We start from the raw sequence: 16,869 nt of genomic DNA, 5'->3' as shown, positions 1-16,869 counted from the left end.
GGTCCTGGTGCAGAGGTTTGCCATCCCACAGATGTAAAGCACTGAGGAGAAAATGCTTTCAGAATAAATAAGGGTGAGTATTAGGATTCGAATGTAAGACATCCCTAGGAAGCACTCCTTCCCCTCCACATTTGAATAAGATGTCTTACATCTGCCTAGAGCAAAATGTAGTAGGTTGGAGTAGATGTTATGCACAAACCTGAACAGTGATGTAATTAATTAAGTTCCTTGCAATGCAATTTTTATCTTTCTTACACATAATTGCCTGTAGTGGAAACTCAGCAGATGAGTCTGACCACTTGCATGTTAATGTAACATAATGAAGACCTGGGAGAGTTAGTAATATTTGGCATGATATGTGGAACCTTACGGGTCTTCTCCAACACATACTAATTTTTCAGTAACTTTTGCGTATTCTTAGGAAAAGAAAGCAACTGGTAGAAGTCTACAATAATGATTTTGTGTATGAATGCTAATACCTGCCAAACTCTTCTCATGGAGAAGGCCTGTGACTATGAACAATAGTGTGACTAAACCTCATATTTATTACCTGGTCTGTGTAGTTCGCGTAAGTATCAATAGTGTATGGTCCCAAAAATAAGAGACAGTTTTTCTGGATCTTCCTGAAACCACTGTTGCTGGATTACATCTAAAATAGTAGACTCCATGGAGTATAAGATTGATTCTCACTGACCTTTGTAAGAGTAACATTTTCTGGGCTGTTTTCAGGGAAGTCCCTTAAAGTGGCAGTGGGAGAGTTGTCCTTTTCGTGGGCAGGACGAGTAAAGAGTCTTCAGGCATAGAGTTACACCTCCATTTAGGGTGAGACATCAAGCTAGCAATGGGCTCCTGAGGGCATTTTAGGTTTTGAAAGAATGATGAAGTGCTTTGTAGGAAAGGACTCCCCTCATGCTGTACTTGTTTTATTTTACTTTCTGTTATTTCACTGGAGGCCAAGTAACAGGCTTAATCCTGTTTCCATTTAAATGAATGATGAAAAAATTCCATTGACTACAGAGAGAGCAAGGATTGAGCATGATGTGTTGCTTCATGTTACAGTAACAATTCAGTGTCATGCATTAAATGTTACTTCTGGGGTCTATATCTATATTTCAACCATGGAGTTGTAGAGGGCTTCTTTGCTGCAGGTTTTAGTGACAGCAAATTTTGAAGGCAAAGTTGCTGGATCTGCTGGAATCTGGATATGGCATTATGAATAACATCACAGTAAGACCATAGTGTCTGTATGGTTAGGTGCATTTTCTTTGTTATAAGTAAGTATAATTTAATTTTGACTAATTAAGGAGCCCATGGTGATTGTGGGTTCCAGAATTTATCTGAAATGGAGACAACATTGAGTCCCAGGCTTGCTCTAATGAAACCAGTGATGTGCTCTTGGTTACTTCAGTGCAGTAAGGCTTGTAGTGACCAGTAAGGCTTGAAGAGAAGGACATGGTGTCACGCTGATCAAGTGTGACTCTCCCAGTACCTGCGTTTCCTGGGAGCCTTCACGCTTGCTGGACAGAGAGTTGCTGTCGCCCAGGCAGCTGATCCCCACACCAGCTCTGTTGTTGGAGCTGGCATGAGACACCTGATAGCACAGTGCACCCATGAGGATAGCACCTCATGGGCACCATCCAGCCACAGGACTGCACCAGAGATTAATTTTAGCCATTGCACTTCCACATGGCAAAGCTAATCCCATGTACTTGCCTTTTTGCTGGTGCATGTCTCTCCCATCCTCCCCATCTGTGAATCTGAGGCAAACTGAGCATCCCTGGGCATGTCTGGAGGATGCAGGCAGCACCGCTGCTGCTGCCAGTCTGCAGTTCTTGCACCAGTTGGAGGATTAGGTGGACTGAAGTGAGCTCAAATCCCTCAGCTGCTGGTTTCAGATACGGAGAAGCTGTCACGAGACATTAGCTTACCTTAGAATAGGGAGGGAGAGGTATTTTCTTGGTAAGTGTATCAGCAAAGCCACAGCTGTTCTTCAGGTGTCTTGTGTAACAAAGCAATGGCAAACAGTAGATGAGCTTAATTTTACAAATTCTGAAAAAAGTTTAGTCTTTCTGATCTGGATATATTGTTCCAGTACCACAATCTAGCTGTTTCCGTTCTATGTGATAAAAATACAATTCAGTCTGAATTTTCTTACCTTGTTCTTTAGGGAAATGATTGTCAGCATAGTTGCTCCCTCAGTAAACACTGTGAAGAGTTTTCAGGCTCTTACCCACAGCCTGGAGGAGATCTGTGGGCTGCCTGGAGGCTATGGAAAGTGACTGGTAAAACAAGCCAGAGTCGGGTAGGCTTTAGTTTGTACAATGGGGAATACATCTGCCATGGAAATCTTTTTTGAGACCCACAAATCAGAAAAGATTGTAAATTGCTGATGTAATCTACCCAGATCCTCTTAATACTTATGGTAATGTGCTCCCTTTCATTAAAATGGTGACAGTGATGAGGCTGGGTGGGTTTGGGTTTGCAGCCATTAGTATAAGTGGTACAATTTGGCATGGTGGTAGTGCAGCCAGGACAAGAGTTTAGCATCAACCAGGAGCTTCTAATTCGTTTCTTTGTGTGCTAGTGAGGCATTACTGATGCAAAGCCAAAACAAAGGCGTATATGCAAGAGAAGGGAAAAAAGGGGTTTTTGTGCAAAGCGGATTACCACTTGACATTGCATTACTGAAAATGATTTAATACGGCTTGGGCTAAGGAAGGGAGGTGTATGCAAATATATAGGTCTAAAGTTAACAGGATGGTCATGATTTTTGCAGGTCTTAAATCTTAATAGTTTTATTTAGCTCTAAGATACACTATTTGCTTGTTGAAAATCTCTTGTTACATTTGAAGATCTCAAATCTCCAAAGTTTGGAGGATTCATTTTTTCCTTTGTATAAGGAACTCCTATATCTTCTGGTATAAGAAAAGTGACTGGGAAGTCAGGAGGGTGGGAATTTGAAATCCTGATCCGTATTGACATGTCAGCTCAACAGTATTTGCCAGTGGCATTTCTTGCACATGCAGGATGTGTTTTGACGTGAATCAAGTATAGGTATGTTTGTCATTAATATGCAAGCAAGAGGTAAAGAACTGATGAATTTCTGTGAGTCAACAGAAGAAAAATATTTATTAATGCTATACAAAATAATGCAGACATTTGTGGATACCACTTTCCCACTTTCTTTGCCACTGGGATGAAGGAAAAAAGAGTTCCTGTGTATTCTGCACTGTGTATTCTGGGACTTCTAAGTGCGTCAGTGTGCCTGGGTATTAGGCGTTAGGTGGATTAACATAATTGATTTCTTCAGTTTACCTAACACGGCTTTTGGTTCAAGGTCTGCTTGCTTCCAGTTTTAAATGTGTAACTCAGCTGTGGATGTCATATTTATTGTTTCAGTAAGCTGTAAAATATTGGTAAGTTTTCATGCAAATGCAAAAGTCTTCACATGCCAATAGCACATAAAATAAATGGAGCATTTGTACTGTTGGACAGTTTTCATATTTAAGTGATACAGGTTATTCCTCGGGGCCTAATATTTTTATATAAAATAGATTATCAGTTCAAAACAGCAGCATGCTGAAGGTTTTTTAATTCTATGAACACATACTAGCCAGCTTTAGCAGAGAGATTGCACTCAAAGGATTAGCAGATCTCTTATAAAACATATGTTGCATGCAGTGCTGATAACTTCTGTTGGTTTCTTTTCCTTTAGATATTTTCAGCAGTATACAGCAAATTCACTGCTTTTTTCCTGATTTTGTTGTTTTTGCTCTCCAGTGAACAGAGTATTTGCCAAGCCCGAGCTTCAGTTATGGTCTATGACGATACCAGTAAGAAATGGGTGCCAATCAAACCTGGACAGCAGGGATTCAGCAGAATCAACATATACCACAACACAGCCACTAACACCTTCAGGGTAGTTGGAGTTAAACTGCAAGATCAGCAAGTGAGTAACTGTATTGAGTTTCCTGTAAATTAACCTTTGATCTCATTTCATACCATCAGTTCTATGCTTAATGCAGTCTAGCAACATTTCCTGTTCCCTGCAAGATGCCTATGAGTCTTATTACAGCACTTATGCAGATTTTGTATAGGTTTTTTGCACACAGAATGTATTACGATTTACTGGTGTTTTTTTTTGCAAACAACTTTTAGTATGTGCCAGAGATTTTAATTTTATTCCCCTTCCATTTTTGCTTGTGAAATGAGTCTTATTTCATTCTGCAGGTTTTGCTCTTAGCTCCACCTGACTTACTTTCTGCTCTGTTTTTGTACCATAAAAAAAAACAACAATCGTTCTGCACTGCTATCTCATGTGATTGTTACATTGCTGGGGTAAGCAATTAGCTCCTTGTAATGCACTTTAAAATTCTAGGTGCACACTGTGATCTGATTTATGGCAGCCTAAGTTTGCGGGACCTCATTAGGTATTAAAGGAGTTAAATGGGATTTAGATTATCAGAACTGGAATCAGGCCCCACTCAGCCACCAAAGCACTATGCTCAACCTAGGGCTGCCATGGCATGACTCCGGGCAGCCTGGCTTGCAGGTTTTCTGGGCAACATGTTCCATCAGAAGCTCTGTAACCAAAAGGCATAGTTAGACCCTGAATGACGGAAGTTTATTTGGGTGGAGTAGCAGTGCTATACTAAAGTGCCATTTGCATTTTAGAGCAGAAATGTCTGAGTCAAGGACTCCTTGTGTGTGGTGTCATGAGGCTGGTACAGCAGTGGCAGTCCCCCCTGCCCAGACTGCCTGTCTCTTGTGCTCACCCTGAGCCCTCAACCTGGCAGAAGAATCAGGAAACAGTGGGCAACTGATTTCCTGTTGGTTCAGAGAGTGATGTCGCTTTCTGGGAAGGTGGGATGAGCACTGCCATCAGTGCGAGACAGGCAGGGCCAGGGCAGCACAGGGCAAGCCAAGGCAGAGAGCTGGAGCTGTGCCACTACCATCTCTCATCTGCCACAGATGTTGAATTGACTGATCAGCTTATGGAAATGCAGATGATGTCCATCAGCTGTAATAATGCTTGGGCCAACTGGAAAAGTTAGGTTGCTTACTGGAAGTGTTAATGACCGCTATGCTGTTCATATACACAGTCATCATTTTGAAAAAGGAAAAGCAGAATAGAAATAGGTGGGGATTCTGAGCACATTGGTTTTCAGATCCTTGCAGTGCACTTTTGAAACATCTGCCATATCTTTTGCCACTGCTTTTATGCTTCTCAATAAAGGCAGTATATTAATGTAGTTCCATTTCAAAACCAGAAAATATTTTGAACAGTAAGTGAAATACAGTGACTTCTTAGTGAGTTGTGAAAGCCAGTGCTGCTTTGTAACAGGCCATGCTGATACATTTTACATAGACAGGTGAATGTAAATTACTTTCATTTGACTACAACCTAAGGTCAGTCTGACTAAGTGATGTAAAACAAACGTCATAAAGTCTACATATGTATATGTAAGGGACACTATGTACTAGAGGTCTGTCTTAATCAAAGTATACAATTTAAAAAGTAGGATATATTAAAAAATCAAATCTTGATCTGTACTTTAAACAGGCATTGCATGAACTGTAATATTACATTTGCTTGCAAATGTTCATTCTTATGAAGAGGCTGCATGCCATCTAAAACCTATCTCAGTTCAGGAGGAAACAGATAGAAGGATATATTTTTCTAGACTTTAAAGACTAAAATTCCTCCAAAGAGTCTATCTTAGTCACTTAAAATCATTTAAAAGAAAGTATTCACCTTAAATATGATTACAAAAAAAACCCCACTATTATGAATTCAAGATGGTGTAGCATAGTAGTATTAAAAGGAACATTCTGAAAGTCTCAAGATTCAGAACTTAGTGTATTTTATATGAGTCTCACATGGAATCGTAAGCTTGCTGAGTATTTGCATTTAATGAGAACAAGAATGAATTTCAGTTAAAAAAAATCTCCACAAGCCGTTTCATGCTTGCTCTCAGGTTGTGCTAAATCACACTGAAAATGAGGTTTCAGTAAAGGCTGTTGCTTTGCCAGGAAAGCCATATTTTTCTGAAAAGAACCAATCATACGTGATTTGGCTTATAATGAAGCTGCACAGATTTTCAAGAATTGAGCAACTAGTTTAAAAAAATCACACAACAGTACCACGGAGGAACAATTTTAAGTTTTATTGTATACTGTTTGGGGAGGTGCCGACCAGAGTAATCTTTATGACTTCACCCTTTTCTGCCTTTAATGTCTCACTTTTAATTTTTGTTAGTTTATATTGCACCCCACTCTTTAACTTTCATATCTTTTTTCCCACACATGTCTTTTTCCATAGACTCATTTATTCTCTTTGTCTAACTGCCTTTCTGTTTTCTAGCCGGTTTTTTTTTGTGCACTTGTTGGAGTTTATGATACTGTCTTCACATGCTGCTTACCTTATCTGTACTTATCTTCTCTAGCTGACAGTGTCTAAAAAGTTCACTGCAAAGAAATATGGTTCTCAGAGTGACAACTCAAGCATCATTCTCACCACCAGGAAGTGGTCACCCAACCTCTTGTTCTTATGTGTGTGGGTGACATGCTTATAGCACACTTGCACACAAAATCAGTGCTGTTACAGACCAGTGGTACATGAATTCCCTTTTCTGCTCTGCACAAATGTACACATTTGCATAGACTCATGCTGACATGAATGGTAATCTTCAGAAAGCCAGAAACAGACTTTTGAAGCTTTGAAGTAGCCACAGAGGCCAGAACTGGTTTGAAGCTAAGGCTGGATCAGTACTACAATCATTTCATATCATGAGCTTTGATGTTTCCTTGCAGCCTTCATTTTCTTGAAGCCCAACAGTTGCAAGCAAATGGTTCACCATCTTGTTGCAGCTTGCCAGCTGCCCTTGTAACCTTGCCTGTTGTAAAGGTGAAGCTTCAGTCATCACTCAACACAGAACTTGAAAACACGCAAGTGGTCCATCTTTATGGCTTAACTGACAAGCTGTACCTCCAAAGTTCAGAGTCCTGATCATCCGAGGGCTTAAAGTTGTGCTCTTACATCAAGTAACTTCAGCTCAGCATGATCTCATCACCAAAAGGCATGTGCTGAACAAATAGGCGGGGAAGAGGGTGCAAGTCAAAAGTGAATCATACCTCCTCCTGAGGGTTTGGTGTATTGATGTGGCTAAGAAGTGAATGTAAAAACAGGGCCTTGAGGAAGGTAGGACATTTTACATTTGAGCTGAAGCCAAAACTGAAACAGGGACAGCATTCATGGGTTATAAACTGAACCACATTTTTTGAAAAATGAAGAACCAATTAATCACTGCTGTGACTTATCAGAAGTTGGTCAGGTTTGGGCCTGCTTACAGAAATGAAGAATTTGGCCTCAGCTGTGTCAGGTTTTAGCTGCTACACCATATCCTCTCTGTGTTAGCAGCCACAGTACGGTTCTCCATGAGAAGAGTCTGAGCCCTGGCAATGCAGCAGACCCCAAGCTCATACCGAACTTGTGAACCATTTCATGCTCCGGAGAAAAAGACAAATGTTTTATTCCGGTTCAATAAATAAGAGTATGGATGGTAAGAGTGCTGTAAGGGCTCTTCCTGTGATCTTGGTTGTGGTTTTACCTCAGATGCAGACCTGAAGGCCAACTCGATCCCTTCTAGCCCTATTCTTGTGCATCCTGTTAACCACCACCATCATCGCTGCTGACAACTTACAACTCAGCAGTCTGCGAACTGCAGTCATAGGGAAGGGCTTCTTGATTTTGAGCTTTTTAATAGATCCCGGAATTCCCTGCCTGCGCCAGAGAGCCTGTGTTTGAAACTGAGATGAAAGAGTGAAAGATAGTACCAGGTAGAAGTGAAGCAAATCTTTTTTTTAGCATTATATTGATGGGAACGTTGAAAGGTGTCAACATATTAACACTATGCACAACTGGTCTGTAAAACTGCTTGCCATACAAAATCACTGAAATCCAGAATTTAATAGGTTTCAAAACAACACAGACATTTCTATCAGTAATGAGACTACTGTGTTTTAGGATAGAAAATACTAAAAGGGGTGGAAAAGAAAAAAATAGGCACATAAAATGTCACATTTCATCTTTTAAGACAAACTCCAGGTGAAGATTATAGGAAGAAGTGATTGTTATAGACAAATACATTACTTAATTCTGCAAGATTACCAGTAAGTTTCTCCAATTCGTCTATTATAGACTACAGCTGAAGATTACCAGCTGAATTGCTGGGTCTGTTCAGCATGGCAGATGTTATCGTACTAACAGATGAAGCTTTAGTGTAAAGATCCCTTAGAAACACCTGTAAAAAGCCTCCTATGATCCAAACAGGGAGACCTTCTTTGTTTTAGTTACTGCTGTGAAGCACTTATTTATCATCATGTGCCTTGCAGAGTCTCCACACCATCTGTACAAAATACCGTTGTACATTCATTCTTAACAACAGCAGAAGCCTCCTCCTTTTTCTATTTTCCAAAAACATTAGCTAAAGGAGATAACATGAGATTCTGGCTATTTTATCTTTCATTTCCCGTTTTTAAACTGTTTTGACTTTGAAAACAAGGTATTACATGTGTAGGCATTACTGAAGGTCAATATTCAAATCCTGTCTTTATTCAACTGAAGGGATCAAACCCTCAGAAGAGAAGGGATTCTCTCACTTCTTTGAGTTAATGTTCTAGGAAAGCAAATTTTCAACAGGTGGCTGACTGCTATCAAACAGGTTTTGGCATAGTTTTTTTGCAGTTTTTGTTTTTCATTGTAAAACTCCACTGCACTCTCTTGTGCTCTTTGAACTTTAATAGCGCTGTTCTTCGAAACAGAATATTCTTTCACTAGATGAGAAATACTTTGCAAAGCTTGGCAGAAGCTCACAGTCTTTCTAAACCTTTCCTCAAAGATACAAGCTGTGCCTTCCCTTCTTTAAGCTGCTTGGAAGTGGTAGGAAGACGTAAAAATTAGTATATGGTTAAACTGTTGGGTTAGTAATCTGGGCATGAAACTACTTGATATTTCTTGATTGTGAGCAACATTGGTCCAGGCTCTCCCAGTGTTCAGCATTAGAATGGGGTGATGTCACCATTTTTCCAGACAAAAGGGCTATCTAAGCTGTCAGCTGTAAGGGAGAGTTTGTGGCTTTGCTCAGTGATCAAAGCAAGGTGGTTTCCACATCATTCTGGTTGGTGTGCATGGCTTTCCATGCCACATGCTGGTGATGTGGTTCACATTTTCAGGGGACCAACTATTAGGAACCTGCATACCAAATATAGACTGCTCTACATCTCCCTTTGGATCACAGATCAGGAATCTCTCTATGAAATGTCACCAAAAAAAAAAGTGTATGTCAGACTGCTGCCCAGTGCATTTACATGGAAACTTAACTGGTTTGAGAGCAACACTTGGACCAGATACTGAATGTTCAATAAACATCAGGATAATTGATACCTAAAGCTAGACCAAGTATTCAAAGACTATCTGCTGTCACTGTTTAATGCTGGCTCAGGTAGGTAAATGCAGTATACAAATAGCGTATATCTATAATTATCTACTTATCAATTAATTATCAGCTTCATTGCTGATTTCCATTCTATATTAATATAGTATAATTATCAGACATATTAACTATATAAATGAGACAATGCCATCCTTCAAAAATAGGAATGTGTGAAGAACAGTTTGCTCTTTTTGTATTAGGGGACTGTCCAGTGTTTTTCTGACAATTTGAATTAGCAATCCACTGGAAAGTCAAATCCCAGAGGTAGGAGTCATTCATCTTTGAAATTAGTTTTAAAAGTAGCTTTTATAATTGAGAAGAATGATCAGTCATCTAGCAAAAATATTGCTAATCTAAATAAATAATGCTGGGAGTTTCTTACATGCAATAAAACTTTCCAAAGTACTGGTCAATCAGACTGCAAAGAAAGATGTATTTGTAAGTTTTCTGTTTTGTGGGGTCCACCTGTATCAGTAAATACTGTGTACAGCATTTATTCATTACTGGTTCTCTGTTCCCTTGTCTTCAGTTGTTGCTCCCATCTTACCAAGTCCAGGATGGTGAGATTTGCCCTAACAGTGAGCTCCCCGACAGTGTGCACCAAGGTCCCTCTTCCTACTCCTGCCTACCTCTACTTCCTCCTCCTACCGCTATCCAGCCTGGCTAATTTACAGATGAGCCATACAAACCAGTTAGATTTCCATTGATTGGTTTTCAGCAAGGACCAGAAACTGTGGGGCTGTTCTGGCTTTGATAAAACTCCAGTCAAAATAACTCCATTTGTAGAGACAATCTCAAATATTGAAAACCAGATTTGCTGTGTTTGAATAATGAGCTTCAGACTGTCCCTGCTCATAATTTTAAATTTCTCTGTCCCTGGTTCCCTTCTGCCCCCAGCCTGTGTTGGCTGATGAAGAGGGAGCCTCCATTTCCTATTTCTTCTCTGTTTACAAGTTGTCTGTGCCTGTTTATGAGAATAATTATGATCCCTTCTGTTCTCATTTTGTTTCTTAAATTTGCATCACGAGAGAATGCTGTTGTCAGTCCACAGAGGGGTATCTCAGGGGTGCAGCCTCTTCTGTGGGTTCTTCTGGCTTATTAGTGGTACAGTGGACACTTCTACCTTTCCAACTTCAACTAGAGCAGCATTTGGGGGTTTTGCATTGGGGGTTTCTGGTTGGATCTCAGGTGTCCCATGTGCCTTGCCACAGGATAAACAGGGCATTGGCCTAACTATTCTATGATTCTATGACTGTATTTAGCAGATTAAATCAAAGCATGCAGAAACATCCTTCTACCGCAGTCACCTCTTACCTGGAATTAATAGCATGTACACCAAGGGAAGAGGTGGGAGAGGAAGTGTTTTGTTGCCTGCTTTTGTCATTGCCTATCTGATTTGAGAAAAAAATACTCTCTCAACATAAGAACTTGGTGGTGATCAGGCACTTGAGAGGAGGAAAGCAGAGCTGGTGCAATGAGTCAAACATTTGTCTGCTGTATGGCAGGGTTAGCGCCAAGAGCTCTGTCTGGCTCTATTTCTGACAATTGTGCATGATCGTCCTTCAAAAGAAGGCAACAGCTGCTGGCACTGGCTGCTGACATCTGTCTGCAGTATTTGCACAGCTGTATCCTGCAGAGGTGCTCTAGAAAGCACAGTCAGGTAATAGATTTTGCAAAACTAGCTTGCAAGCCCCTGAGGCTGAATTTGAACCATTGTAAATCTCACCCCCAGATGTGAGTCTTCTGTCATTGAAACACAGACTGCCTTAACATACAGCTGTGTAGGAGCTACCATAAAAATTGACTCTATCAATTTAATTAACCTTTACCAAAGGGTTGGGTTTTTTCTCCACTGAAGACAGAACTATTTTTAATTTTCACTCCTCTGTTTCAAATCACAGGTAGTAATTAATTACTCAATTGTGAAAGGACTGAAGTACAATCAAGCAACACCTACCTTTCATCAATGGCGCGACGCACGGCAGGTCTATGGCTTGAATTTTGCAAGCAAAGAAGAGGCCACCACGTTCTCCAATGCAATGCTATTTGCTCTGAATATCATGAACTCACAAGATGGAGGTAAGTTAGCAGCCACTACACCCTTTATTAATCTGTGACATTTTACAGTGCTTGTTATCAATCATCTGACACAGTTGCCTTGCATAGGATGCCGTTATAAGACATGTTAGTTTATACATATATATATATATATATATATATATATATATATATATATTACAATAAAAAGTTGGTCTCTGGTAGACCTCCTTTTGATCAGCATTTGCTGTGGTATGAATTGTACACACCTATGACCTCTCTGCAGCTCCTGGGCTGGGAACAGAATCCTGTGTGATGTCTTTTTTTCCCTGCAAAATACACACCACAGCCCTATTTTCCCTTTGAAAATGTAGTGGGACAAGGTTTGCATCACTTGCTGCCAGGTTTCACTGAATTGGTGATGAAGGGCAGATCTCTAGGGAGGGGTTGTCTCCTAATAATCTTCAATACAAAAATATGCCTTTCTAAAAGGTGTATTTGTGATATAAAAGTTTGTGTTTTTCTTTTGCTACTCCTGTTCATCCTCTTAAGTTGACAAATCAAAATTCAATGAATGACTTAAATTCTGAGCTGTATTTAGAACTGAATTCTGACTTCTTCAGCTTGAACCTTTCCAGCTGCAGTTGTGCCATAGCAGGAGGCTTCAGGAGGAAATCTAGCTAACACTCACCAGTCCTAAACTCATTCAAGTCTGAAGAGTGCAGAGTTCTTTGATTATTTTAGACCACTACATGAGACTTCCAAAGTTTGGACACTTCAGCTATGGTCTTGATGTAGTGATTGGTTTTCTGTCTATGATGAGTCTACCTTTCTTCCAAAAGCCCTTAAGTTTGTTTTGTGGATTTTTTTTTCTTCCCATCTGTCTCTTTCTGTCAAAGGGAGTGGGGTTTTCAGAGGATTTTGAGGTTGTTCCAGGCAAGTGACTTGTGGAAACACAAGTCTCAAGATAAGGATTTTTTGGTCTTAGGCTAAAAATGAAAGAAACTATTTTAAAGTGTTTATAAATATCTTTAGTTATGTTAGCTAATAACAAAATAAAAACAACAGGAATTTTTAAGGAAGTATTTTTGAGTACTTGAAAAGCCTATTAGGTTTCTTTATGAAAATAATAGCTAATAATAGCTATATAATAATTTGCATTTTGAGGAGTATTCTTTTATTCATTTACACACCAAAGTATGTTAGATGCTTTACAGACATAAGATCCAGCCCATGCTGAAGAGCTTGCATTTAAACCTTGTAGCTGTCACATAGACAAACATGAATTGGGACAAAACTGAAAAAATTTCCTACTTTCTGTCTAGAAAAAAAAAGTCAGTCTTTAACAACCCCTTTTTCTCTCATACATAAAGTGTTAAAAGTTTCAAAGATTGCCAGTTGTCGCAGTCTGTACATCTGAGCTTGTAAAAAAATGAAATTTGATTTAAAGGGAATTTCAGCTTTTGTGTTTTTTTTAAAAAAAAACCTCTAATTCTATAAAACAAATTCACAAAATATGCATTTTTATCAATTGTATCAATAAAAATTACATTAGCTACACATTGAGAACAGATTGTATTGAGGACTTTTATGTCATAATAAATTTCCCGGTTATTGCAATGATCTCAGCATGCGAGCTGACAGCAGAAGTGCATAGCGGGTATAAGGTATAAAATGTTTTTTCAGATCTGCTCTTCTAGGCTCATACAGCCCATAAGTTTTTGTGTGTATGTATTAATGCAAATAGGAATTCACATAAATACACATATCCATACATCTTTTCAGGCACTGCCACTGCCTGCATACTCCATCCATTCTGCTGCCTACATGGTGCATTAGGGCTTGCTTTTTCACATGGAAAAATCATTAGAAAAGAAAGTATGTATTATATCTACGCACCCATGTATTAAAGTTGCTCATGTACTTATGCAGATGGATGTGGGCTTTAAGGAATGCTTTTGTACACACAGAACAGCTTACACGCTAATAAAACCCTCAATCAAACCCAGAGAGTTAAATAGAGGTTCCTTCTGGCTCATTCACAGTACAGAATACCCTATCTGTCTGCTAGCTCTACAGACTGGGATATGCTACACACACTATTTGGTATGTGCTATTTCTAATGTTTACTTGTTTCATATATTCCCTGCTGAGATATTATTGTGTTTAGATACTGCTAATCTTCCCATAGTTGGATACAGATTCTGGCTTCCATGACTGCTTATCCTTTCATTCTACCACCCATTTACATAGACTGAAATTAATCCTGGTAGACTACAGCAGAAAATCTGAGACTGCATCATACCTTCAGCAGACATGGAGTGAGGGTTCTATAAGATTTGGGAAAATAACTAGTCGTGGTTGCAGAGCAGTGGTGTGGGTTTTTGAATGGTGCATTAGGCTGAATTAGTTTAAAAGAAATTATAGTAGTCCGTGTTTTGGGGAGCTGGAAATAATTTTTAGGCCATGCTGACTTTAAATGAATGAGTCACTTCAAATGAATATACAGTTATGAACTAGCATTGAGAATTACTGTACTGTCCCACTTCCTCACAAGAGACTACAATATCAGAGATCATTCACTGCAGGTGCTGATCTCTCTATGCTGCTTGCATGGGGCACCAGTGAAAACTAAACTGAGTGCTCTGTTAAATGCCTACAGTTAAATGGCTGAATCAGATCCTATATGCAGCCTGTGTTAACTTTGGTTGCATGTCAACGTCATCCCTGGGGAAGGATTCTTCCAGGAGTGTGATATCCCAAAGTTTGAGAAAGTTGGGGAAAAAGCCATAGTCTCAACTTGATGTGTAGTTGTATTCCTACAGTGGATGAACTCATATCCTTACCCATGGGGAGGGCTGGGCATATTACATGTGGCCAAGTTTCTCAGTGCTGTGGTGGGAGTCTCTCCCAGTGTGCATCCTCAGGGTGGGGTGAAGAAAGCCCTGCACTGCAGGAGCTGAACGCATACTCAGCTCAGCCTTGTGCTTTGTAAGGATATTAATGATCATGTTAGGAGTATTCTGAAATGAGATAAAATAAGACTAGAAAAAAGTTATAGTACAAATGTGTACCATCCTTTCTTTGAAGGTTGACAGCTGCCTCACTGAATCACAGTTTTTTACCTGCCAGCTTGTTTATATGCCTAATTATTTTGATTTCCTTATAAGTCTCTTTAATCTGTTCTCCTTTACAAGAAAAAGTGAAGAATTGGTCCTGAGCCAGCCTGCAAAATGAGAGCAAATGATAACATTGACTTGCTCACTACCAGTCTCTTGCTTATGGTTCTTTAATGGTGTCATTTAGTAAGACCATTAATATGACAAGTGACTTTGCCGTTAAATTGCTTTTCTTTCATGGGCATTCACTTCGTGAAGCCAGACCTTTTATTGGCATAAGTTATCTGGTGCAAGGAGTGTCACCAGCTTACCTTGTCACCTGCAGCCTGGTTACACTAGGGACAGAGCATCACCCTTCTTGACACTGTGGGAAAGGCATTTTGCACAGATCCTGCCTGCAGGCTGTTTGATGTTTGGTAAGCAGATAAGATTCATGTTCTTCAGGGCTTATATCCTCTTAGCTTTAACTTTAGCTTTAACGAATGCTGTTGGTGCCTGTGATGAAGGTAACTCTTTCTGTGGGACTTAACAGAGCCTATACACACTCTGTGCTTCTGCTGGTGAGTGGTTACATTTGCCTGACATGGAGATTGAGACTACTTTCTCTCCTTTTTTGCTTCCTGGATTGCTTGGGACATACAAAGGAGACTTCATTTCTTCCCTTCCTTATTTGCTTACTTCAGACACTGTCCTTGCTTCCCTGCTGGGTCCTGACAGCACCTCTATGGTTCCATGCTGCAGAAGGAGGCAGTGGCTTGGCTTTGTGGCTTGGCGTGATCAGCTCTGGGGGCATCTTGGGCTTCCATGGCTTAAGGGCTTAGTATCTCTTGGAGAGCATGTGAGAGTCTGATGTATACAACCTACTGGTAAATGCTGTTTATGGCCTAGTGAATGTAACATATCTTGGACTTTTGCTTTTCTTTTCATGTCTTTGCCCTGGGGACTTGGATAGTTACTGTTGACTTGCAATGCAAAAACTCCCATAGTTTAAAATGTAAATGCTACATGCTGGAAAGCCTTATTGCTGCAGAGTTAGTTAAAGAGGTCAGCTGTCTTCTCTAAGAAAGGAGAAGTTGCAGGCAAGACTGAAATAGTAGGGGAGAGGTTTGAAGAAAATGAATAGTGATTTTTTTTTTTCATGCTTGTAAGAAAGCCATTTTCTTGCTCTGGCTCACGGACCACATAATACAGACGTATAGGTCATGGAGGGTGCAGAGCTCAGCCCCGTGCTTTCTGACACAGAGTTTCACAGACCCAGCTTTGTCTACTACAGGGGGTGTGTTCTGGTGCTCAGAAGGATTGCTCCTCACTCCTCTTCTTCTGATTAGCAGATCTGATGGCTTTTCTTTTCCACCATTATGAATTATTTGACATGTATTTCTCCAGCTCCCTTTCCTATAGATGGATTTGATTAAGTTCTTCAGAGTTTGAGATCTTTTTCCATTCCTTCAGTCATTCTGCTCTTATCCTCATCCAGAAGTGACTGCATTTCTGTATTGTTAGGAGGAAATTCTTTGGAAAGCACTTTGAGCCCTCTGAAATAAGGGAAGAAGTAGAAGACTAGAACATCAATTCGTCAAATGGCAGATAAACTGGCAGCATATAGCATACATTCGCTCTCCAAGTTAGATGCCCTAAGTATTTGCAAGGTTTGTGTCAGTGCAGGCTGTGTATGGAGATTATGGTGCACTGGATTTCAGATGAAAGTCTACACAAGTTGGGGTTTTTTTGGTGTAGTTTTGTGATGTTATATTCAGTTCATTTTTTTGTTAGAATTTTTCCAACTAGTCCCACATCTCTCTGTATTTCAGTGTCACTTAAGTCTAACTGCTGGGAAAGTCAGTCAGCTGCATTCATCTTCTACAATGCAATGACTGTTTTATTTGATAATATTGCCCCAAGACTTCTCAGCACCACAGAGGACACAATGTGGGAAGACAAAAGACTGCATCTTCATTACAGTACTGCATAATACATAAATTAACTCATCAATAATGGAGGGGACCCACCACAGAACACAATGTCCACTTGCAGCCAGCTGGTTCCAAAACTGTGCTGGTGTAAAGGGATCTGTGCTGAATGCGAGGTGCTTTGCATACTGTACTGCGGACTCATTTCTCATGCTATCAGGTGTGTTGGTGCAGATTATAAACCACCAAGGTGGTATATTCTGTGCACGTTGTACTTTTAAGTGTGCTAATAGTATTTAAAGACTTGTG

The 16,869-nt window shown here is 39.9% G+C and overlaps 1 protein-coding gene across 4 annotated transcripts in view; it reads left to right on the top strand.

Annotated features, from left to right (window-relative positions):
• The window catches only part of EVL (Enah/Vasp-like), a 151,361-nt gene that overhangs the window by 75,173 nt on the left and 59,319 nt on the right, over positions 1-16,869 (top strand). For all 4 annotated transcript variants that reach the window (XM_034061823.1, XM_034061824.1, XM_034061821.1 and 1 more), the window contains exons 2-3: positions 3,781-3,949; positions 11,396-11,573. In XM_034061823.1, coding sequence (XP_033917714.1) covers positions 3,781-3,949; positions 11,396-11,573 — 347 coding nt within the window. The remainder of the gene's footprint in view (positions 1-3,780; positions 3,950-11,395; positions 11,574-16,869) is intronic.

The sequence above is a fragment of the Melopsittacus undulatus genome, chromosome 4 (assembly GCF_012275295.1).
Source record: "Melopsittacus undulatus isolate bMelUnd1 chromosome 4, bMelUnd1.mat.Z, whole genome shotgun sequence".
Taxonomy (NCBI): Eukaryota; Metazoa; Chordata; class Aves; order Psittaciformes; family Psittaculidae; genus Melopsittacus; species Melopsittacus undulatus.
The sequence above is the reverse complement of the archived record's forward strand: the minus strand, read 5'-3'. Positions and strand labels throughout refer to the sequence as shown.